This window comes from Halichoeres trimaculatus, unplaced genomic scaffold (genome assembly GCF_033239565.1).
Source record: "Halichoeres trimaculatus isolate MK-OKI-2021-1 unplaced genomic scaffold, fHalTri1.1 fHalTri1_scaffold_22, whole genome shotgun sequence".
NCBI lineage: Eukaryota > Metazoa > Chordata > Actinopteri > Labriformes > Labridae > Halichoeres > Halichoeres trimaculatus.
The window spans coordinates 11,842,974-11,869,097 of NW_027437200.1; the positions used below are offsets into that span (position 1 = coordinate 11,842,974).

The 26,124-nt window shown below is 39.9% G+C and overlaps 1 protein-coding gene across 2 annotated transcripts in view; it reads left to right on the forward strand.

Annotated features, from left to right (window-relative positions):
- pcxb (pyruvate carboxylase b) overlaps positions 1-26,124 on the forward strand; it is a 472,827-nt gene that overhangs the window by 412,030 nt on the left and 34,673 nt on the right. For both annotated transcript variants that reach the window (XM_074699298.1, XM_074699299.1), the window contains exons 20-21: positions 10,431-10,588; positions 12,904-12,990. In XM_074699298.1, coding sequence (XP_074555399.1) covers positions 10,431-10,588; positions 12,904-12,990 — 245 coding nt within the window. The remainder of the gene's footprint in view (positions 1-10,430; positions 10,589-12,903; positions 12,991-26,124) is intronic.

Genomic DNA, 26,124 nt, shown 5'->3' on the forward strand with positions numbered 1-26,124 from the left:
TTCTGGCTAGATTCTGTTTTGCAGTGCGCCTGTACTCACAGTGTCTATCACAATCAGGTAAGGCCAATTTACAACCCCACCCTTGGTGAACATTATAGGTTGTATCATAAAGGTTTATCATTTTGCATGTAATCTCAATTATGCATATCAACAAACTGGGTACATAAGAACTTGGTGAAATTAAATAACGAATAGCTAACTATCAACTGCTTATTGGGAAATGTAATTATTCACTGAACATTTCAAAGGTAATTATCAGAGGAAACAATGAACCTAACCTTTGTGTTCAAGAATTAAGCAGCTATTTATCACCTGCTTCTCTGGAAATAGCAGAAATGTTGGGGTACCTCTAAAACATTTTGTGGTGGGTTGTGATTTAATTTCAAATAAATTATTTGCTAATCGTTACCTTCTTACCTTGAAATTTGGAGTAAATTTCAAAGAAACTGGAAAAAAACAGTTAACTAACAATTGTGACTTGCAAAAATAAATTCTGGCATTACTCTAAAGAAGTTATGTGCTAATTTTAAAAAAGTTATGTGCAAGTTTCAAAGAAATAAGAAAAAACTTCGTCTAATCATTACCTAAGTGTGATGATATTTGCTGACCTCTAAAGTAAAGTATTATCAAAATATGATTAATGGAGTTAACAAACTTAATGTTCAAACGTAGGGTCTGTAGGAATTTTAGTCACTTGTTAGTAAACACTACACTTCAACAGTGCTCCTCCTCCTTGGCTCAGTGCCAGCTGCAGCACACACCCACAGCCTCCGACCAAAGCTACATAAACACACTCACTAGCCCAGCAGCAGCCTGGTCGTTGTAATTCTACGTGGGAGAGAATGAGAAGCTGTGCACTAAACTTAGCATGTTAGCACAAGCTAATCATGGGTATTTGACACATACCTGTTCGGCAAAAAGCTAACTTGTGTCACTCTTTGCCCTGTGCTGCTCTCCAAGTGCCTGAAAGTGAGTGAAATTTGAGTCAAGCTACACCAAGCTTTGTCTGTTTGTCATTTTCACTCAGTAGTTTTGGTTTGATAGGCAGGACAGGAGGACGGCATTAAGAAAAGAATAGGATGATGATATGAGGACAGGAAGATAAGATAAGACGGTATAGAAAGTGGCGTATGGCTGGGAAAAAGTGGCACTGCCAGCTCAGTTTGCACTGCCAGCTTTCCCTTCATGCCTTCAGCAGCAAATAAGCAGCGTCCAGTACACAATGAATAGGAACCATTTTTCTTGTGCAAGTTCGATCTCTGTGAGTTCTTCCCATGGGCTGCATTGACATTTTTTGGTTAATCTTTCCTTTCTCAGCCCTGGTCTACCTCCTGGAGGACTTCCTCTGCTGTTTTCTGTCTTCACAGGAGGTTAGCCCATGAGCAGAGGGATGGATTTATAAGACGTACCTCCCTTATGGGGTTTGCTGTCGTCCCTTGTGTAATGCTTAATATAATTTTCATTGCCTGTAAATAAAAACCTCAAGCTCCCCCTTCCTTGGTATCGGAGCAGACCCAGTGACCCCTGCCTCCCACAGCGATGGATACAGAGTGTAAAATAAATTAAAGCAGTCAGCTGAAAAGTGCTGTTTAAAAATTGAAAGTACATGAGACAGACTTAAGGAATTAGAACTGATGTGAAGTTTGCTGCTTAGTTATGTAGAGAAATGCTGCTGGGAAAACCAGCTCGACTCTACTAACTGGATGTGAAAGCTCATTTCCATAACTCAGAACCAGCAAACGGCTGCTAATTTTGTTTACACTATATTCAAAGTACACAGCTAATATAGCAGCTACTGCCTTAACAGGATAACTTTAACATCAAAAGATGCTTTTAGCTTTAGTAAAATGTACTGCAAATGATTTTTTTAATATATAATTACGTTTTTGATTGTTTTCTGCTCTTATGTAGATACAGATAGTATTTTTTAAATCATTGTTGTAGATTCAGCTCCTTATTAATGCCTTTGTGCCCTACGGTTAGATGAAAAAAGTTATGTGTTGACATTTTTTATGTTGTAGTTTTTTTTTATTTTACACCCTATTCCTCTAATTGCTCTGCTCTGTATTATGCTGCGCAGACTCACAACAGTTTTCTATAGGTGTCAGATGCAAGCTATAAAACAAAGTTAGTGTTCCAGTCAGTGTATAGATTTACTGTCATTCATGTCATCGTTACACAGCTGTGGATTTCTGCACTGGATTGAAATGTAAACACAGTACAAGCAGCACTGAGAGCTCTTTGTATGCAGAGATAACTTTCCAAGATTTTGTAAAAACCGTCACCCAGTAAGCCATTTAAAGAGCAATGCTGCACCTATCAGGACAGACAGCACTGAATAAAGAATGAAACAACTTCCCAAACCGCCAAAGAAGTTTCACCCTCCCTCTCTCTGTCAGCCTGTCTCCAACTGCAGAAGTTAGTCTTCAGTGTGTGCTGCTCCGATACATCCTCTCTTCTTCAGCTTGAACAGTGTTGTGTAAAAGCTGTCAAGAGACCATCTACAGAATGGACAGTGTGGCTCTGCCTTTTACCATTGTAATATTTTGATGCCAAAATTTGTTTGAGGATCCACTGTGGAGTATCTGTGTTTAGCCAGGGTGACAAAAAAGTCTAATTTATTTCTTTCAAAAGTCTAATCTCGTCTTGGCTCTCCCTCGGACTCCACTTAATATCCCCAAGAGAACTACACAAAAAGAAAATAAGAAAAAAAACTTTTCAGAAAAAAGAGGACTTGAACACAATGCAGCCCAATAATAATTTAACATCACCACAGCATACAAATGTGAGAATACAGATGTATATTTATTTTTTAAAGTTTGACTACAGCCCCATTCAAATGAATGTGGGTGACAGATTTTTTTTACGTGTACTGCAGCCAGCCACTAGGGGGAGCAGTTTTTTTTTCTTTGACAACCTCACTCTGAGCCAGGCCAGATGACACATTTTTTATTTTATTTTATTTTATTTTTTGTTACCGCTGTCAAGGAGGTTATGTTTTTGGGAGAGTTTGTCTGTGAACAACATAACTCAAAACTAACCAATGGATCTTGATGAAATGTTGTGGAAATGTTCAAAATAGGATAAGGAAGAATTGATTTAATTTTAGAGGTGATCTGGATCACCGTCTGGATCCAGGATTGTTTTAAAGGATTCTTTAATATTGTGAGATAGGGCTGTTTTCACCATATGGATAAATAGTCGGATTGCTTTGTAATACAATACAAGACAAGGTCACCATAATTCCTGACAGATGTAAAAGTATGATCCAGATCCTGGAAATATTCTGGATACTAAGATCTGGAATATGAAATATGTACTGGGTCCTCATAATTTTCTACACTGACCAAATTGTAGCAGACAGTCTGCTGAAAGGAAGTATAACATTAAAGTAAGACTAAAGTGTTGCTTGACAATCACAATATGCTTGATGGAGGTCTGCGCTCTCTGAGTGTTTTTCTGGTTTGTTTTGTTTTGTTTTGTTTTTTCAGTCTATGTAGTTGTCATGGATATAAAGAAACCCCAAACAGTTGATCTGCAGCGTGTCACAGTGTGAAACATGCAGAGGCTGAGCTTTAGAAAAAACAGGCTTTCAAACAGCAAGGGTGCTGTCATATGTGTGACATTGGGAGAGTTGGCTTGATCATCAGGCCTTAGTAGTAGATGAGAAACTAGCATCAGAGTGGCTCAAAGGCTAATGTTGGCCTTCTTCTTCATCTATTTTTTTTCTTCAGAGATTCTGGGATCAACTTAAACATGAACAGAGTCAGCAACTGGTTTAGTTATAGTTTGAGTATGAGTATGCCCTTCTCATCACTTTTTCCAAGCAGGTCCTATACCTTAATGTAGTGGTCCCCAACCCCCAGGCCGCAGACCAGTGCCAGTCCATGGGTCAATTGGTACCAGGCCGCGCGTAAAAAATACTCAACTTACATTATTTCAGTTTGATTTATTGTCTGATTCTGAACAATGTTTTATTTTAAAAAATGACTGGATTCTCTCTCTTTTATATCTGTCTATAACTCATTCTTGATGCCAAACCCCCCAAGCTAGCAAAATGGACAAAAAAACGAACATCTTCGGAAAGTTTCTTTAGGCAGAGTAAAAGAGCCAGTGTGGAGACAGGAGAATAGCCGTAACATTACAAGCTAAAACAACAGGCCAACCGCAGCTACAGTTAGCATCCTGAAGCTAACACAGAGACAGGGGGGACACTGAGGAAAAGCTCTTACATCTGCTCCACAGCACACAACATTTAGAATAATTACATTTCCAGGGTCCGAGAATATTGTCTGACATTAAACTGGTACGTGGTGCAAAAAAGGTTGGGGACCGCTGCCTTAATGTTGCACTGTCAGCTTTCTTGACTTATTAGAGACACTGTGCAACAGAGCAGTGGAAGCCTCTGTAATTTATGTGCTGACTCACAACATCACAAACTGCTTTATTTTTGTCGGCAGTGTCCAACATTTGACAAATATGCTCATCTGCCCAAATGCTAATAAGACATTTGACCTCCTCGCTACGCCAAGACATCCCCAACTGCTTTAGTTGGCAGGTTAACGCTTCACCATTCTATGTTCAGTGCATCAGTAGCCAAACAGACACCACAGTGTCTCATTAATATTCTGAGTGAAGCTACAGTACCTGTAAAGTTGAGGATGACAGTAAACATTAGGTATTGTGGCTGTTGGTCCCTCTGGGCATCCTTCAGAGTGAATGTGTTTCTTTTCTGAGCACGCTGATCCTGCAGCAACTGCTAACAACAACTCAGAGGAGAAATGTGTCATGGAAAAGGAAGCAAATTCTCTAATAACCCATTTAGCAACACAGCAACAGAGCCATCAAGACATGCTGTGTCTCAAGTGTAATGAGTGAGTCGTACTTTGGAAGGAAAAGCTCCAGCTAAATGAATCTGCAGAGGCATGCAACAAGTCCACATCTGCTCTGTGGAGCTGAAGGGTACAAAAAACATGACACATCAAAGTATCCCAGGGCGGGAGGCTCATTTAGACACTGTCCAGTTCAGTGACACTATCGATTAATGAGCATACAGTACCCTGAAAAAAAGTAGAAAGGAAGACAAAGACAAGGTTGTAACTCGACAGCGAGAGGTTCAACGTGTCAGCTTATTCGCTGAATTACAATTTTTCACCTGAGACAGCGATTTAGATGCGAGATGTGTCCCCCACACATGAGCATGCTTATCCTGGTGTGACCCTTCTGCATGCATTTTGCACGCACATGCTGACGAACCCCTTCTCACGTCTTGATTTTTTTACATCTGTCACCTTACTCATCATTTCTTTTCATCTCTGCCTCTCTTTGTGATTCCCCTGTTTCCATCTCCATTTGCCTATCGCACCTCTTTGTAATCAAGCTCCCCTACTCCCGTACCTTCCTGACCTCACTCTGTTTACTGCTTCACTCCCTCTCCTCTGTCTCCCATCTGTGTTACAAAGCAGTAATCAGCGCTGTGCAGTGTGCTCTGCCTCCGTTATCTCCCTCCCTCTCTCTGCTTTCATGCTTTCCCTATCACCCCTGCTTCTTTTACGTCGTCTCAGTCCTCCCCCTCTTCTTCCCTCCCTCTCACACACCGACAAAGCAATTAAAAGCACTTTACATGCTTATTTCACTCCCTCAAAGCCCCCCCTTCTCGTCTCACTCTCCCTTACCCTCCCTCGGCATCTCCCACATTATCTCTTCGTCCTGGAGAAAGAGCGAAAGCAGCACTTCTTTGGTTAACTCATTCATTTTGAAGCTGTCGGTTTACTCCCTCAGTCAGCTGCCATGTGCAAACCTATGCATCTTAATGTCAGACATATTTCACACACTCACACATTTGAATAATGGCATCCTTTAAAGTGGGCCTTGTGTTTATTTGACACAGCATTTACCCCTCATCCATCATGACGCGTGGGAATTTATTACTAAGAAGGCGTAACAAAGCAGCTGTGTGAGGTTAGGTCATCGTCAAAGGTAACGGCACACATACCACATACATATTACACAAAAAGTCACAGTTGCAAAACCCAGAGAAGGAGCCAGGTGAGCTAACACGTTTAGCTTCTTGTTAACCTCCCTTGGCTCTGCCTTTCTTCATCCATCTCCGTTCAATTTTCCCTCCTTTCTCCTGAATCTTCTCGAGTCTCATTTGTCTTCATCTGTGCTTTTTTGCTTAGCTCTCATTGTCTCATCAGCCACAAACTGTACGTGAGTGTGTGTGTGTGCGTGAGCGGCTGTCTATTCATTGCGGTTTTCATCTGTGCCGCAATAAAGAATGTGTATTTATAGATGCAAATATGCGTGTTTGTTTCCTGGTTCCTGAGTGAGTTTGAGCTCGTAATGAGTTGCGTATTGATGGTACTTTGTCACTGCCAAGAAGCTATCTAAGTGACTGATATATGTACGTGCATGTGCTTCACAGCCTGCGTTTGTGTGATAGACACACACACATGGTAAAGCGGTACAGAGATTGATGATGTTGTGGAGTTTAACCAGCCATCCAGAATAAACAAAGCTGTATTTATCTCCAGACGACTGAATCACAACACATGTGGCTCTCCTCTGTATTCAAAGATGACAGGGTTAGGTCAGCCTGTGAGTCCTGCACAGCATCACAGGAGCAGAATGTAATGCAGAAACAACTCAATATATTTACATTCACAGCGTAATTGCGACAGAGGTTCTGGTCATTAGTTCCATCAAAGTTAAAATCTTGTAAGTGTTTTGCCAATTAGCTTCCTCTTTAGTAAACTGTCAGCCTGAGGAAAGGGGACTTTCTTTGTTGGCAGATGTTGTTACTTAACTGCATCCTTACCATAATGTGTCTTTCACAAACTTTCCTTCTGAGTAAGGGTGTGTGATTTGTTCTTATTGTTTGGTGAAACTATTTAGAACTTGGGTTGCGAAATTCTGGAAGTTTTCAAAGTTGGAGACTTTTCATGGGAATTTTTACAGAATTAACAGAAATTTTCTTGAATTTATATTTACCATATTTACCTGGTCATATACATAAAGAAATATTTAAAGGTCCCATATTATGTTTCTTTTCTGCAGTTTAATATGGATCATTGATGTCTTCATGAAATGGTAGTAACATGTTTTGGTCAAAAAGCCAATAAATCAAGCACAGCAGCATTGTTTCCAGGCTCTCATAGCCCCTCTGTTCAGAACGCTCTGATTTAGTGGGCGTGGCCTTCATATGTAAATGAGCCACCGCTGATACCGCCCCGCTCTTCAGCGTCACTGATAGCGTCACTGATAGCGCCACTGACAGCGGCGCCATCTAACCATGACTACTGAGCTCAGAGTGCACAATGTTAAGAACAATGTCCTAAGTTGGAAAAGCAGTTGGCTGTGAAGTGACTAGCACACACAAGCACAGTTTTACTGAGTGTAGCTGGAACATTACATCGATAAATGAACTCTAGCCACTTAGTCTTGTCTTCTTCAGAGATGGGAAGCTTGTGCATGGAACTATGTGGCTGTTTTACAAAGAGTTGATGTGATATGTTTCTGTGATGAAAGTTGAAATTCTATTCTGAAGCTGAAGTTTTGCTATTGTATGCTAACTGCTAGCAAATCAACGCAGTTTCCCATAAACATTAGCATCAAGCTTGCACTATTTTGTTATTTTGGTAAATAAGGTGATTTATACCATTTTGAATGTACTGAATATGAATCTACTGAGAGAGAGTGATGGACATTTCTTTATGAAGTCAGTTCTTCAGTAAAACTTCAAGCTGAAAATCCTGAATCAGAGTTTTCTTGGGAAACGTTATCTAACTGCTAAGCTAAGATAGCTGCAGCAGACTAGTCGACGTAAGGCCTGGTGGCTCTGGCACAATGTAAAGAATTGATAAGGGAATTGTTAAGCGCAAAGGCTAAAGATATCGATGGACTGAAACATTTCTTATCGATTCTACCGGTTTTCGTTTCCCATCCCTATCAGTTACAGTTGGCCACTTCTTCAAATTGATGCTGGTGTATGATGTGAGCTTGGGGCCTTGAAGTGTTTGGGGATTAATGGAGATGGGATTGCCTGAATTTGTTTTGTGTTTGCCTCAAGAAAGATCAGTTGTGGAAAAAATACTCAGGGCCTTGACCTCGATAATGTAAAAAATGTTGAGTATACAGTGAATCAAGCTCAGAGTCTGAGTGACGTGAGAGTGGAGATGTTTTATACCAAAGATGTTAGGCTCTTGAAAGTAGAAATAAACTTTCTGCATTAAAAAAAACAACTTTTGATGATTCATGTGGTTAGTTTTAAGGGCTTTATATACAGTACGAGTTTAATGGTGTGCATTTTAAACAGAGTGCTTAACAAAATTCAAGCAACAAAAATAAGCACTTTTTATGTCCTTGGGCTTCAAACAGTTTTATACACAAACTCTGTCAGAGAAGTTTGAAAAGGGAATCTTGCTGAAAACTATTTGAAGTATGATATGGAGCCTCACCTTGCTCCACTTGCTCCCATATGAATCAATCTCACGCATTACAGTCACCAAAATTAGAGGCCTCTCATCCCAAAACTCTCAGCCCTCAACATCAGAGCCATTACACTGAGAGAGCATACATCTGACCCCAGACATCCCATCATCCCACACTGCTTCCATCTGGTCAAAGATGAAGATACTCGGGCTGGAAGCAGCTCTTTAAAGCAAGAGTTCTCTCCCCTCTGCAGTCACTTAAAAACTGTCAGTTACAGTATGTTGATAGGTGTGTGTGCAAAAACAGACACTGTTTCTATGTTTTATGACTTGGTTTTTATGTGGTAAATAATTTGTTCTAAAAATTACATTTTTTTAATGTTAGGCAAGAACTTTGGAGGGAGATTTTTCACAAAAGACAATGAAAACTCCTTTTTGTCTTCCTAATGAAAAGTCTTCCTAACCTAAAAGTTTCATGAGCAGGTTTATTTTGAAATGATGTCATATAAACTTAAACTTCTTTTATTTAATTTTGTTTTTTTTAAGTAACAAAACACATCAGAAATAAACTTAAATAAACATATTTAGAAAAATAAGTATACAAAGTTTGGGAAAGTTTTGATAACTTTCTTGTCAAGAGTTTAAAGAGAAGACTCACACCAGTCTGCATCTTCAAGTGCAATACAAAGCCAGCACTCAATTAGCTGTGATTTGCAGATTTGCTTGCAATTAAAGTAAAATTCATCAAAAAACATGCCCTCTTGCCTCTCTGTGCCAATCTGATGCGTTTTTCTGTTCACTGCTGCACATCCAGCAACACTTGATGTTAAATTGAGACATTTCCAGCACAGCTGCAGTGAAGTAAAATGGTTTGTTGTGAATTTCTTTTACACCTGCAGCAGCTTTGGTGCTAGAAAAGATTGTGATGCTGTCATAGTTATATAAAAAGGAAGGACACTTTGTTTCTTCAGCGTGGAGGCCTCAGTCAGTACCACCTCATTTGTCACAAATCTGGAGACATTCCTTTACCACTTCCTCAAGTACGGGGTGTGAAGCTTGTACTAAATCTGATCAACAGTGTCTGTCCTGGTGCTAAACATGCTGTCACTCCTTCCTTTAGACTAAGACTGTGATTTTACAATGGCAACACCAAATTAAAGCTACGCTAATGATGCTCTCAAACAGACAAGGAAATGGACCTAATTACCGAGTTGCTTGGCAGGCAGCTGAATTTGAAGAGCATCCACATGCACATTAATTTCACATTAATTTCACAGTAGCTCACTTTCCCCGCCAAGATCACAGTGGAGGCACACAAACACTTTTTGGATTTGCGTTTGAATCTTAAAAATATCCAAGCTTGTCCCTGAGTATTTGAGATATTACGGGCTAAGTTTGTCTCATTAAAATGGCTGTTTTTTTTGACATCATTAGCTGGAAAATCAGTCTTCTGCTATTTCTGTGGAGCATGAAAACAGATCTTTCTCTTTCGTTATCTGCCTAAACACACCTTTGCTGGCTGCAGCAGAATATCACGAACAGGAGGAACAAATGTCTTTTTTTAAGGATCACAAAATATCACAGATTTAATGAAGACTCTGGTGCAGGGAATGCAGAGTGGATTATGAGCGCACGAGTACTCTGCCTATACTGCATCAAGCCTCTCTGGCCTGTGACCCATTTAAAGTCCCAAATTTGAATGACTTAATGTGATTTGTTAGAGTTTTTGGAAAAAGAGCTTGAGGCAGATGATATAGCTGAAAATGTTTCTGCTGACACCCAGAATTCTCCTGCTGTCTGTTTAAAGATGAAGACCCCAATAAAGACTTGATGCCTCACCTATCCTCTATACTCTCTAGGCTGTAGATTCACACCCTGGAAATAAAGTATTTCTAATATGACTTTGCTTTTATGTTGAGCCTTAATGCTTTTTTGGACAGACAGATACCCTGCATGTCGACCATTTATTTTATACTAAATTGATCTGCTGTGTTGCAGGCATCGCTCTGGAGAAGGTGTTTGACTACAGTGAATACTGGGAGGTAGCCAGAGGCCTGTACGCTCCATTCGACTGCACGGCCACCATGAAATCTGGCAATGCTGATGTCTATGAGAACGAGATACCCGGAGGACAGTACACCAACCTTCACTTCCAGGTACACTGAGTTATTCTGGTCTCTGTTTACTGTGTTCTGTCTAACTGATCGATTTCAAAGCTAAACAGGTGAAATGCACTCGAGAAAGTGCTTCACCAGAGGGGGTCAGTGCATGTGGAAAGACGTACATCTTGAGAAGATTATCACAGAAACAGCTCAGTGGAAAACTGCTTTTGTATCCAAGGTTGTTGCGTGAAAATTGTTCTCTATGCATCTATAAAGGGTTTGTGTACTTATTCTTACAGATGTACTAAGGGACTCTTGACTCAGACAGTATATTTTATTTCACTTTTTACATTTTCTGTAGTGAAATATTTTTGTGACAGGTTCGTGTGGGTCTTCAAATCTACTGTAAAGGCACTGATTCAAATTACAGTGGGGAAAATAAGTATTAAACGCATCAACTTTTTTCTCATTACATTTATTTCCAAAGCTGCAATTCAAACAAAATTTCTACCAGACATTGGTATTAACTCAAATAATCCACACATGAAAAGAAATCATGACATTCAAGTCCATAAATAATGATTATGTGGAATTAAGTACGATAACGCAGGAAAAAAGTATTGAACACACCATGGAAAGGCTGTATACTTTGGCAAGGAAATGCACCATTACACCTGAAATCTGTCAGTAATTATTACTTGAACTCCCAATTAGTGCAAACAAACATCAGCTGGGCTAGAGCAAATTGATGGTCCTATAAGAAAGGTTGTTTTTTCACCAAGCAGTTAAATACCACACACCTCATGATGGGTAAAGGCAAAGAGGTCTCTGAAGACATTCACAACCTGATTGTTGCTCAGCATCAGAATGGAACTGGTTACAGACTTATATCAACGCACCTGAATATTCCAGTCATCACGGTTGGGGCCATTATTCGCAAGTGGAAGAAGCACCACCTTATCATCAACAGGCCACGCACAAGAGCTCCTTGCAAGATTTCTGACCAGGGAGTCAGAAAGATAGTCAGAAGAGTACTCAACAAGCCGAGGACCACCCTGAAAGTGCTCCAGACAGACTTGGAGGCAGCAGGTACAATTGTTACAGAGAAAACAATAGGCAATGCACTCCAGTGCCATGGCCTCTATGGACGCTCAGTCCGCAAGACTCCATTCCTCAAGAAAAGGCATGTTAAAGCTTTTTTAAAGTTTGCTTGAACAGCATCTTGACAAGCCTGTAGAATACTGGGAGAATGTTGTCTGGTCAGGTGAGACCAAAATGGAACTTGGCTGTCACACTATATACCATGTTTGGAGGAGAAATGGCTCTGCACATCACCCAAAAAACACCATACCAACAGTGAAGTTTGGAGGTGGAAGCATCATGGCATGGGGTTGTTTCTCATCTCATGGTATTGGCAAACTTCATATAATTGACGGAGCAATGAATGGAGCCATGTATGGGGAAATTCTTGATATGAATCTGCTGCCATCCACCAGGATGATGAAGATGAGACATGGCTGGACCTTCCAGCAGGACAACGATCCAAAGCACATGGCAAAGTTGACTCAAATAGTTTCAAAAAAAGAAAATCAATCTGTTAGAATGGCCTAGTCAATCACCTGACTTAAATCCAACTGAACATTTGTGGAAAGAACTAAAGAAAAGGGCCATTAGTTCAAACATACAAGAAGCGTCTGGAAGCTGTCATTGCAAACAAAGGCTTCTCCACTAAGTGTTAGATGAGTCTCAGTTAGCGTGTTCAATACTTTTTTCCTGTGTTATCGCACTTAATTCCACATAATCATTATTTATGGACCTGAACGTTGTGATTTCTTTTCATGCGTGAATCATTTGAGTTAATACCAATGTCTGGTAGAAATTTTGTTTGAATTGCATCTTTGAAAAGAAAAAAGTTGACGTGTTCAATACTGATTTTCCCCACTGTAGAAGCAAATATGTAGTTGGACAAGCTCACTTTACCATCAGCTAATGCTATGTTACATGAAGTGCAACCACAGGTCTATGGAGTGCAGAGAAACTCTCTGATAAAGCTCACAGACGATTTGAAAGTGACTGAGTTTTCATCTTGGACCCAGTTGTGGCCCATTTTCACAAACTGGTGCAAAACAAATGCACTTCATATAAAACTTCAGCTCACAGACGGGATTCACAGTGGCCCAGCTGGCCTTTACTAGACAAGCTCCTTTGCTATAAATTTAAAAGCTCTGGATGTCACAACACAAATTATAGTCTTAAATCACTTGATGACACTGAATTACCCAGAATTTTTTGACTAAAGAAGTAATCAAGAGATTAATTCCACACTCCTCGTTTCATGCTGTTATTTGTTTCACTGTGGTTCGTTGCAGGCTCACAGCATGGGTCTGGGAAATAAGTTCAAGGAGGTGAAGAAGGCCTACACTGAAGCCAACAAACTGCTGGGAGACCTCATTAAGGTGAGCGTGTGCATTCTCAGGAGTCTACCCCTGCTGCCTGCATAAGAAAGCTTTTCGTTAGGTGTACAGCAGGAACCACAGAGCGTACTGAATCTGGCATGTGTTGGTGTATTCCTCCATTAGCTGCCTGTTCCTGTCAGGCTGCCTCTCTTTCTGTGCTTGACTGGGCCAAACAATCCCAGATTAAGCTCGGTGAATCCACTGTTCTGTGCAGTCTGGATTCACTTTCAGCCTCACAGTCTGGTTGACCTTCCCTGGCCTCTTTCGGCCTCTGTGGAGAGATTCTTCTTCTTTCACTCTACCCAACATTTTATAGATGTGCCCTTTTATTAACATGAGAGTTTTGCTGTAACCTGGCAGATTCTATCTTCTCTTAACAAGCTGATACTCTAAACTTGCCACTAAGGAAGTCTTAACCCATTTCAGTCTTTAACTTCAGCAGGAAAGTTGAAGTTAGTTAGTTTTATGGAGCGTTTTCTGCTGTTTGTGTGAATTTGGGTAAAAACTCCAGTGAGCTAGTTTTGGGTTGATTTCCTGCGGGGCACATTATTTCCAGGCACAAAGAGGGAGCCCTGTTGCCAGCTCTGCAGTCAACACTTTCAATCTGGAAGTTCACCTCCATCCTGCCTTTTTCTTTTTTTCATTATCTTTCATTAATTCCTTTGTTTTCTCCCTTCATTATTTACCATCACAGCTCAGTAATAGATTCATCCCTCTTTCACCGTCTTCACTCTGGCCCTGTAATTATTTTGTTCTCTGTTTTGCATTCCTTTATCAAGCCGCCATGTCGCTTTTCTTTTTTTCCCCTTCTCTCCTCTCACTCCATCGCTGCGTTCCTCACATTTATTCTCCAGACATCTCTCTTATTTAGTCCTCTCTGTCATGGCAGGCATGCGCCTATGGATTCCCCATCACTCTATCTATTCCTTCTCTCTTTTTTTGTCCCCTTCCTCCCCCCCCACCCTGATTTCTTTTCTGTCTCTGTTTTCTTCATCAATTCCTCTCCCTCTCTCCTCTCCCCAAACTCTCTATCAATTCAATTAAGACTTGGTGGGCTTCAGTGAACAAGCCAATGTTAGTTTAATGTGCCTGCAGGTTCTGCTATGCCCTCCGTTGTATCCTGTTAGCTCGACAATGGCTGTGTCTCTCACACCACTGGCGCGTCGATAAGGCAGAGGGGGAGTGCTAGTCAGATATAGACATAAAGTCCACACACCACACACTGCGCTGACAGTAAGCAGGGAAAGCAGGGTCTATACAATGAGCATGTCTCTCCCACACACAGCAGCATAAAGACCACATCTCCACAGCTCAGAGCAGTGGGTGAAGGATTGTGCTTTTTAGGGTTCTTAATTTACAAGCACTTAAAGCCAATGCTTTCAAAAATTAATGATATTAACTGAATTGTTTTTTATAAGTTAATGCAGCTTACCACCCACAAAAAGACAATCACTTCTAATTGTGACTTAAAGGAAAAAAAACGTCTTTAATAATCATCCGAACAGAGAACTATGCATTCAAGACATGAGCTCAGGAGTCTCAGGACTCAGAGCTAAATCGTAAATTAAGAAATCAAGATGTTTGTACGAGATGTCTCCAAAATGACAGAACTGCGTGATGTGAAATGAAAGAAAACCCCAGACTAACAGCCTCATTAACTTCCATTTAATTCCAGCTGACATCAAAAGCGACTCAGGAGACTTATTAAAATTTATTCCATAAAATGTTCATAAGCTTCACTGTTTTAGAGCTTCATATTAATGTCTCATGTGCAGCTGAGTAAAATCATTACACTGCCTGTTGAGCAACCAGGACAAATTCAACAAATCTGCTGGAATCAGCAGACTTCATTCACAATTAGAAGATCCCCTTTGAAGTGCTTTTAACTGATTATGAAACTCACAGAGATTTATATTAATACCTATGTTTGACTTATGAAAGAAATGAAATCATCACATTAAGATTGATCACTCCCATACAGCTGTGCCTGGCTCTGCCACAGGGTCACCTTCAAACCAGATAACCGACAACAAACTGAGGAAAACAGCCTTTTGTTTGTTTTTAGAGTAAGTAATAATGGGATAAGTGACTGCTAAAAGAAAACAAATGAAGACTTTTTTTGTCAGAATCACTACTTGTGCATGTTGAGGACAAGATGTGGAAGAAGATGTGGCGTACCGCTTTGATAAAAGACCAGAAAACTGTCTTTTATGCCTCTCATCCCTCCTACTGACACATCCTGGCTTTCGTTGTCTTTCTTTTTATTGTCTGGTGAAGTTGTTTGTTGCCTGTAATGAATTGCTCTACAATTACAGTGTTATTGTAACTCTTTAAAACAGGACCAATATTCAGTTTGCAACCAGACTTCTTATTATCACCAGGATTACATCTTTTAGAAGAGTAAAAAAACAGCTGTTTATCATTGGCTGGGGCTGTTTACTTTCATTTTGGTCTGGATGCTCCAGTATGCACCTGACAATGCTTGTTTCTTTCTCTGTGTATGATGACCTGGTTGAAAGGGGCTGTCTTTGTTAATTTAATGTGAAGTTGGTTGAGGACAGATCAGCTTTCTTCCTGCAAGAAACTGCACATTTAAAGTTTTAGAAGAAGAAAATAACATGTCATGTTGCTGGGCTTGAAGTGAGGTCCCCATGAAAACTGCTCCCCCTGGTGACTGGCTGCAGTATGGGTCAAAAAATCCAGCTCTCCAGTCATTCCAGATGGGCTGTAGTCAAACTTAAAAAAATTAATACACCTCGTAGAAATGTTTCTCACATATGATTGTTGTGGTGATTTGAAGATATCATTTGGCTGTCTTGTATTCAAGAAGTCCTCTGTTTTCTGAAAATTTTTGTTTTCATTAGTTATTCAAGGTTAAAAATGAGGTTTTACCTCGTGTTTAATGATGATTGACAGCTGGCGTTTTCATGTATTTTTTTCAGTGATTGAAAAATACGTCGGGAGGTAGAGTCAAGAAGTGATTAGACTCTCGAAAGAAAAAATAGTTATCATTTTTGTCATGCGGCTCCACTCAGATTCTCCCAGAATCCCTCATCGCTTCTACTGCGCAGAATCTGGCTGCACAACTGCTTCAATGGCTGCGCCTGTGACGGGGTATTTTGGCTTCAAAATCGTATAATGGTAACTGGTGGAGCCACACTGTTCACTCTGGGACTGAGGTTAAATCATTAACTGATATAAAGTCGTATCTTTTGGTCATACAGAGATACAACTGTTATAACAGTCTCTGGAAATGTTTGAGAGCGACAACATTTACAAATACTCCAACACACTGGCTCATTAGCATAGAAAGGAGTATGCTTTGCTCAGAAGGAATCAACAGTGGGTCATTTAAATAAATGCAAACAACAGTAGCACACACAGGCTCTAATTGCTCTGCAGTGCAGTTTGTGGAGCATTTTACTCTTTGCACAATTTCTTTTTGGCTGGTTTAGTGGAACCAAGAGCAGGGCATTCCTTTTATGAACTAGGCCAACAATCTGTACTACAATCAAAATATAGAATAAATACTGACCTGCTTTTAATAGAAGCCTGGTTCATATAAAGGCCTGATACTTTCTGCACTAAAAGCTAATCAATGCCAGGTTTATATGTGGGGAGCTATTAGATAAAAGGCCAATGGGGCAAATTAAATTAGAGTAAATATTTCATCAGTAAAGAAGCTGAGAAAAGGTGATGTGAACTCTACAGAACGTGGCTCATATAATGTATGCATTGACATATATATATAAGGCTATTTATCTTCTCGGGTATATTCCAAAGGAAACGTATCATTTATTGGTCTGAGAGCTTATAGATTAAGTTAAGCAAAAGTTTAGGATTGTCCACATGTGGACAGATCTGTGAGCATCTCTGTGAAATCCAAACAGGATTCAAATCAGTGTATCATCCTCTGTTGTTTTGCGTTTGGAGCTTTTATTGAATGGCTAACATATTGAAGATGACTTAATTTCTCAGCTAACTCATGAAGCTAAATTGAAAACGGCTTCTTTATTTTGTGAGGTGTTTTAAATTTTAAATTGAAGCTTCTTTTTCGAAAGAGGCAGTAGCTACACCTGCCAATTTGATTTTCAGTGCTTTTAAAGATTGAATATTAGCTCCCTTATTCTCATCCTGAATATTTTATTGTGTTATTAGGCTTACAGCGTACTTTTTCCATCAGAGATGTCTATTTAAAATGAATGAGTGTGGTGAAATAGGGTTCTGCTTGTCCTTTTGCCTAATCATTCCCCTGTTCACGTAGTGCAGCTCCATCACAAACCACAGCCGAGTATTATCACTTGAAAAGAAGCCAAAGCTGATAACTCCAGTCAGTTGTTATTCATATACAGTAGTGCCAAATCATAGCATGGGTTGGCTGAGGACACTCACAGCAGGTTGGACTAATACTCTTAAGAGAGACTCAAGAATCCCATCAGCAGGCAAAATCCTCTTTGCAGGGAGTTAATAATGATACATAATGTCTTCTAGTTCTGAAGCTAATTCTAATTGTTGTTGCTGGAGGGCGTATTTGCTGAAGCAACAGAAAAATCAGACAAAATATACATGAGCAGACACCTCGAGGCACTGATTTAATCATGTAATCTCTGAAAATCCTAAACCACAGCCTATAGGTGACTTGTCTGCTGTTTATGTCTGTATGTATGTGTTGCATTTTATATCAAAAACTATCAATTTCACCAAAGGAGAGTATGAAAGCTTGACAAACGTTTCAGTTTGGCAAGGAAAAATATCCTGCAAGTTTTGCTCTTAAAGGTCCCATATTCTGCTCCTTTTCTGCAGTTTGATATGGATCATTGATGTCTTCATGAACAGCTAAAACAACAGGCTAACCGCAGCTAAAGTTAGCATCCTGAAGCTAACACAGAGACAGGGGGGACACTGAGGAAAAGCTCTTACATCTGCTCCACAGCACACAGCATTTAAAATACACACATTTCCAGCGTCCCAGGTTTGTTGGCGGATGGTTGGTAATGTGCCTGGATTCAGGACCAGTCTATCACTAGCCCTCTGTTGTACTGTCCAAAGTTGGAAAAGCAGTCGGCCGTGAAGTGACTAGCATACACATGCACAGTTTTAATGAGTCTAGCTGGCACATTTCCTTGATAAATGAACTCTAGCTGTCTTCTTCCGAGATGGGAAGCTTGTGCATGGAACTATGTGGCTGTTTACAGCCAAAAACAGAGCAGTGATGGCTCTTCAACTTTGGCATTCTCCCCCCCGCTGCTGGAGAGATTTCCCTCCCTCTTTCTTTCTTTCTTTCTTTCTTGCTTTCTTTTTTTGTCTTTCTTTTTTCTCTTTCTTTCTTTTTTCTTTCTTTCTTTTTTCAGTCTTTCTTTCTTTATCTTTTACATTATATTATGTTTTAAATATATATTTTTACTTTATTTACATAAGCTAATTTTCAGTATCGTCATTTTATTATAATTATTATTGTCATTATTTTTATTATTATTATTATTATTATTATTATTATTATTATTATTATTATTGTTATTATTATTGTTATTATTATTATTGGTAAATTATTTATACGCTATTTTTCATTTTTTTTAGCCTTTTACTCATATTTTTCATTTATTTATTTTTAAATGTCTTTTTTTTTTTATTTCCACTATATATACATATGTATGCCTTTAAATTTAAAGCAAAAATTTAAATAAAAAAATGTTGGGAAAAAAAATCCCATAAACACTCTCTTAAACCTTGTGGAAAGCTTTCCCAGAAGAGTTAAAGCTGTCATAGCTGCAAAAGGTGGGCCAACTCTGTATAAAGCCTACAGATTTGGGATGTCGTTAAAGTTTATGTGCGTGTAAAGGCAGATGCCGTGATACTTTTGGAAATTTAGTGCATCTCTCCTGTTCTTTCTTTCTGCCTCTGCATTCAAACCCTCCTTTTTCTTCCTGCTAAGCTACACCTGTGGTAACATGAGTCTGACAGTTTAAGGAGTTGTGTCTGTATTTCTGTTAGATGTCTTTCCCCTGTAGCCAACTAACTCAGTTACTTTTCTTTTGCAATTACAGGCACGTATTTACTCACCCCTACACCCTAAATCACACACACACACACACAGATACGGACGCACACAGACTTAGGAGAAGCACCTCCTTGTATTGCCTGTGGGGCTGCAGATGTCTATTGCACTTGTCTGTTTGCCTCTGTCTCCCCTCCCCTCGCTTCATTTGTCCATCTCTTCCTTTCTCCCTCCCCGACTCCTCCTGTCACTCTCTTCATCTTCCTCGCTGCAGCTTTTTTTCTTCCTCTCCACTTTCATTTCATCACATCTCTTCCTTCATTGCTTCCTCCCACCTCACATTTCGATTAGACTTCCTTCATGTATCCCTAATCTTTCTGTTGCGTCTCAGTCCACCCCATACCCCCCCTCCTCTCCCAGTCTCTCGTTATCGCTCCTCACTCCTGTCTCTTCCTCTTCTGACAGGTACCATTCTTCATTCTGCTCTTGGCTCTGTTGGCCAGTGTTATATTGTGTGTACGGTGTTGTGTGTCTGACACACACACAAATGTTCGCAAATGTTCCTGATGTTATGATCCTTTGCCTATTAGGGGAGTTTAGATTTGGATAGAGTAGCATATAAATAAAAAATGTTTAAAATACAATGGCACATTACACACACAGGCACGCTTAAATAACTACCATGCTTCTCTCTCTTACACAAACACACACACTCACACACACTCCATTGTACCAGATTGCTGCCGCCTGTAGTGTGAAGACTCACGCATGACCACTTAGAGGAGTACATTAGTGAAGAGGAGAAAGATGGACAGAAGGCATTAGAGGAGGAGGGGGAGAAGGGGGAGTAGCTGAAATAGAGTCAGTGAGGATGGAGAGCTGGAGGTGGTCCAGGATGGAACAGGTCTTGTGTGTCAGTTCAAGTCTAAAAGAGCGCCCACATTGGGTGACAGACAGGTTGAAGAGTGCTGAGTGCCTGGGCACGCTCACTGAATGCTGAGAGAGGGATTGGGATGTTTCTGCCCACTTATTCATGTATGAATTAGTGTCACATTAGATTAGTAAAGCTGAGCTCAACAGAGGATCTGCACAGAATCTGGAATGTAGTCTTTCTCAAACATGATGTATGCATTAATTTGTGCTAAAATGCATTTATGAGACAGATGATTACACCGGATAGTTCGGTTTATTCATCAAAGTCAAAGGCGCCTTCCCTTTTTCTACAGGGTTGCTTAAATGCCCATCTGGCAGATTTGAGTGTGATTATTTACAGCTGTACCTTCACCGTGCTTGCTGTGCTGATAGCTGGGGACATACAGAATGCTGTCAGTGGGATTCGTTTGGTATCCTTGAGATGGCAGTGTTGGCTGGTCAGTCTGCCACTTTGGTCTATACTAAAAACTCTCTACAAAAGAAAGATTATCACTCAGGACTTATACTTCAAATGCTTTCGAGGCTCATCGGATCACATCTTGTGCCAGATAAAATTTTCTCTGTTAGAGACTGGATCATAGCTGCTCATTGATCTATTAAGTGCGTTAAGAAACAGTTTTCTTATTCAGCTTTTCTCACATAAGACAGGCGTCCTTTGTTCCTGCCACACATCCTTGAATTTTTCTTTAACTTACACACAAAAGAGACACTTCAGATTCCTCACAAACTGAAGTACAAGGGATCACAGTTAATCTGTGTTCTGCATGAATCAACCCTCCTGGTTCAGTGAATCTGATCTGCAGATTGATAGAAATATACAGTATTATGGTGTAAAAATAAATGTACTGCTCACCAAATTCTGAGAGGAGTCAGAGTGAGCAGAGCTAAGATCATGTTTTGTCACTCTGCAGGTTGATTACAGGTATTAACACAATGAGAGTGGAGGCACAAAGAAACATTCAATAAAATGGATCTTACAACTCTGTGAAAGCAGCTTTTAGATTTTTCTACCAGAAAAATGTTGTGATTTTGCAATCTATTTTTGGAAAACTTTAGGAGTTAATATTTAAATCTGTGTGGCTACCTTTCATTAAAAAAAATACTTTGACTGTTCTCCTCATATTCACAATGACTACATCTTTCTTACTTGTATCACTGTAAAACTAGAAAAGCATTCAGAGTGCAGACCTCCACCAAGCATATTGTGATTGTCACCAACACTTTAGTCCTACTTTAATGTTACACCCCCTTTCAGCAGACTGTCTGCTACAATTTGGTGTTAGTTGCAGGTTTGTACAATAATTTTTTTCCTGACAGTGTTGAAAATGATGATGACCCAGTACATATTTCATATTCCAGATCTTAGTATCTAGAATATTGTCAGGATCTGGATCATACTTTTACATCTGTCAGAAACTATGGTGATCTTGTCTTGCATTGTTTTGCAAAGCTATCCGATCATTTATGGTGGAGTTACATACACATATGGGAAAACGTCCCTATCTCACAATGATAAAGAATCCTTTAAAAAACAGTCCTAGATCCAGACGGCGATCCGAATCACCACCAAAATTTAATCACATCTTCCTTATCCCATTTTGAAGATTTCCTGATAATTTCATCAAGATCTGCTCTTTACTTCTTGTGTTATGTTGTTCACAGACATAAAAACAGACAGACTCTCCCAAACACATAACAACTTGGTGGAGGTAAAAATTGAAATAGTCTCTAGATGTAAATTTTGCCACTTGCGAAAAATTGTGTTAACTTGGCAATAACTTCTAAGCATACACCACCTGTTTGTAGTTTTTCTAACTTTACTCATAAGCAGTCAAAAAACTATTCTGATTTATGTGCGTCATGTAGATCAGTGTTTCAAAAGTCATGCAAGAAAACTTGATCTTATGTCCGAGGATAGACTTTTAATTTACTGCAAAAGGCAGTAGGGAGTCAATACTTGACAACATCAGGGGAGGTCTAAACAGCCTTGTTAGAGCCTGAAATAAAAGACATTTCTGAGCCTGTTTTTATTGTTATCTCATATTAAAATTTGTTTGGTAATCTGAAACATTTAAGTGTGAAAAACGAGTAAAAATTGTGAACTCTGTAAAAGGGCAAACACTTTTTCACATCACTGTAGTTGAAGCACAAACAAAGGACAAGCTTGGCCTATTTTACACTATGTGTGTAAGAAAAAACTCCAGACACCAAACATCATGAGCAAAAAAAGAAAATAGTAAAATGGTGCCACGTTATGTCCTCTTTTAGGGTTAAACTGCAGAGAGATCTCAGGAAGACGCTGTGCTGATCTGGAATCATGTTTGTGCTATCTGTCTGAAAACTAAACAAACCTTTTCCAACTAAATGTTTTAATAACTTCACAAGCTGTCACCTAAAGTAGTAAAATGTCGTCACACATGAATAAAAACCGTTTCTGACAGGTTGCTGACACCATCCTCTGGCAAATTCTCACAGTCAGTTGAGCATGACAGCTGAGGATCAAAAACAGACCTTTCACACTGTTGTATGTGTGAGAGGCTAATTAAAGCCTGACAGAGATTTTAAAACATTTCCCAATGTTTGCTGACTTCAGATGAAACAACTCTTTGCCTTTTCTGTGGTCTGTGTTCTGTTCAGAAATTCAAGCTGCCATCAGTCAAACTGATGGCAGCAGAGCAAAGCGAGGCTTTAATTGTGCTGCTCCAGAAATTACAAACATGGTTGGTAATGGAAAAGCAAACACAAGTGTGATTTAAAAACACAGATTTCTTCTGAAATGTGCTCACATCAAGCTGTTGAGCTGGTTCTGTACTTAAAATAAAAAAGTACACACTTAACTCCAGGATCTTATCAGAGAGACTGAGAGGGGTCAGCAGTGAAGAGTGCTGAGCTGCACTTCACACAGGAGCACAGGAAATCAGATATTTTCCAACTCTGCACAACCAGGATGAGATTTACTTCACTCCTCGTCTAAAAATATAGAAAAGCTCACACATCATGTGTGGCTCACACACAGTGGGAATAAGATTTACTTCCCCTCTGTCTTTGGCAGCTAGCGCGTTGGAGCTGGGTGATTCATCGACGGAGATTGATAATGAGAGTAACACTTTTGATGTTCCTGAGGATCAAGAAAAAAGAAATATTTGGCAGAAGTGATGGGGGGGAAAGAGGGATGAGACTCAGAGGTGATTCATGAGGGAGACTTTAAATTTTGGCTTTTAGTTTGAAGATAGAGGATGGTACTTAAGTGTCTTGGGGGGAGGGATGGAGTGCGAAAGAGGGTTCATGAACACAGATAATAAAGAGACCAGAAGCAATTCTGAACTAGGAGCAGAAGAAAAACAACAAATGGACCCCAGAAAAGATAATAAACTAGAGGAAACAATAAAGAAAGAGAGACAGGCTGAAGGCAGACGAGGGATGCTCAGCCATGAAGCTGTCTTGAGTTGAAGATGGATGTGGAGTTACCCAGCAGTGAGCTTTTGTTCTACAGCTATACTGACTCGATGGCCTCTCTGGGGGTTTCAGCAGCTCATTCAAATCCCTCTAGCTTCCCTGTAAACAGTCATTCTGTCACAGCAATGTATCATTATCACCTCTATTCACAAACACAATCAAACTGAGTCTAAGGTGGTGCGGTGGCAGGGAAGCGTCAAAGAGAAAAGTGCACTTGTTTCAATCAGCAGGAAGCGTTTCTTTCTTGCGCCTTGCTGGGGAAGCTCTGATTTGCTTGCAAAGTTCCTCTGAAAATGTGCCGAGTGATAGGGGACTTTTACACGCATCCTTTTAAAAGATGTAGCTCATCGCTGGGAAATTAATTGCAGTGACACAGTTTTTGAATTAACTAATGCTGTAACAGTCAGAGCATCAGGCCCCTGCGTATCAGGAGGAGCAGAGTCAGGTACCTCGAGTTTCAGGAGTATAACTTCCAAGCTACAGAGATGGACAGCTGAAACCAGTGTGCTCTGAATCTGGGTCAAGTTTGGAATAAGTGCATTAAATTATTTTCTTCATACTGCTGTCACCCTGTGAAGGGCTCCTTCTCACAGCAGTTCCACGAAGGCAGTGGTGAAAAAGAAAATGTTGACCCATGAAAACACTTCAGGAACCTGGGAGGGATACTTAATTCATTTTAACATGCAACAATTTCTCATGACAAAACACACATACAATGTCCTTTTGGGTTCAGGTTGGAGTGCTTGAATCTCTGAAAAATATAATCTGTGTATTGTACAATGCAAGCAAGAATTTAGACAGAAGGAAAAACACCTAGTTAGTGCAACAGAAGTGCTACAAGTTATTTGGCTGCAGGTCCTGCCTTTAAGTAGAGGATTTTTTATAATGTAGAATATTTAGCCAACTAACCACAATTATTTGCTGCAACAATATACTTCAAGCTTCAACAACAATCAGTACTTAGTGCTGAAAATACCCCAAGGGCTGGGTCTGAGACCTTCTGACTCATTCTACCCCTGAGGACAAAGAAGATAAGGGTCAGCTTAAGTGCCTAAGTCAGGGGTGGCCAACGAGTCATTCACCAAGAGCCACAAAAATTACCATGGTACTACAAAGAGCCACAAAAAAAAACTTGGTCTTACAAACGCACTTCCTCTTCCACAAAAACAAAATGTCATAAAATGAAAACCAATACATTTCCAATTTTCAAACCGAGATTTATTGTGAGTAAGTGCATTTAAATTTGTACTCAAAGCCCTGTCAAAGATAAATTTCTGTTTCTACTGCAGAAGAGACAAAGTTCCATCTATCTATCTATCTATCTATCTATCTATCTATCTATCTATCTATCTATCTATCTATCTATCTATCTATCTATCTATCTATCTATCTATCTATCTATCTATCTATCTATCTTTCTATCTATGAGTCTATGAGCACATGAACGATTGAGAGGAGCACATGTAGAGAAAAGAAACTGAAACTTAAGTATCAGCTCATCACCCAAGTATTGGTCAGTACTGATCCCAACATTGGCATCAATTTATCAGTTTTATGAATGGATCGAAGAGTCGCACACCGAAAGGCAAAGAGCCATATGCGGCTCACGAGCCACAGGTTGGCCACCCCTGGCCTAAGTGCTTAAGTGTTCCATGAACAGATGAGTTTGTAGACATCTCTTAAAAGTAGAGAGGGACACTGTGGATCATATAGAGTTGGGTAAATCATTCCACCATTTGGGCACAACAGAGGAGAAGAATCTGGCTAGAGATTTAGAGCCACGCTGGGCTGGGAGCACCAGATGTCATACACAAGCAGAGCGTAGTGGGCCAGAAGGAGAAAAGACCTGGATGAGGTCTCTTTTTATTAATTTTTTTTAATGGTCAAGGTCAAAACTCTGTCTCTTGTGAGTTTGAGGTCAATCATTGGTAGAAACCAGCACCCTTAACCACCTTGTACAGGTGTTCAACATGAAATCAGATCGACAACCACAAAGTCATCCAACCTATCAGTTGGATCAGTAGTTAATTAAGATCTTGACTCATGGCCGCACACGTCCATGAATAAACAAAGGTTTTACTATTGTGGCATTTAGAAAACTCGATGCAGCAGCTTTCGAGTAGGAAAATAATAAAGTCAGATTGAGAGAGCACCAGGCAAGTTATTGAGCAATCGAATATCACTTTTGTTAAATGTTGGATTCAAAAAGCTACAGTTGTCAGAGTAAGAAAATATGTCTACCTTATAAACCAAAAGGTTTTTGCACCTGAACTATTAAAATATGCAAATATAAGTAAGTCTTTTCTTATCCCTCTGAACACTGGCTTTGAACGGATTAAAAAAATGTTATTGAGATTAAGATAAGAGTCTCAATTGATTTTCGAAATCTGGACCCATTAGTTGTAAATTTTTAGTAATGATGTTTATATTGCATATTTAACATTCCAATTTTGGGTGTTTTGGAGAAGCTTTCAAATCCATGTTATCAGTTTAAAACAATTCTTATCAGTGTCCTGATTTGGGATTCAAATGAATGCTTTAAGCGTTTTGATTTTGACTTTTAGAATCAGGACAGTGGCGGACTGGGACTGAAAATCAGCCCTGGACTTTAACTCGGTCCAGCCCATAACAACGGGACGCGTAACACCCAGTCATTCATAGATCCACAGCAACCCACCCCCCCACCCCCCCGTCGTCGTCGTCGTTGGACAGAACGTGTGCTGTCGGGGGGGGGGGGGGGGGGGGGGGGG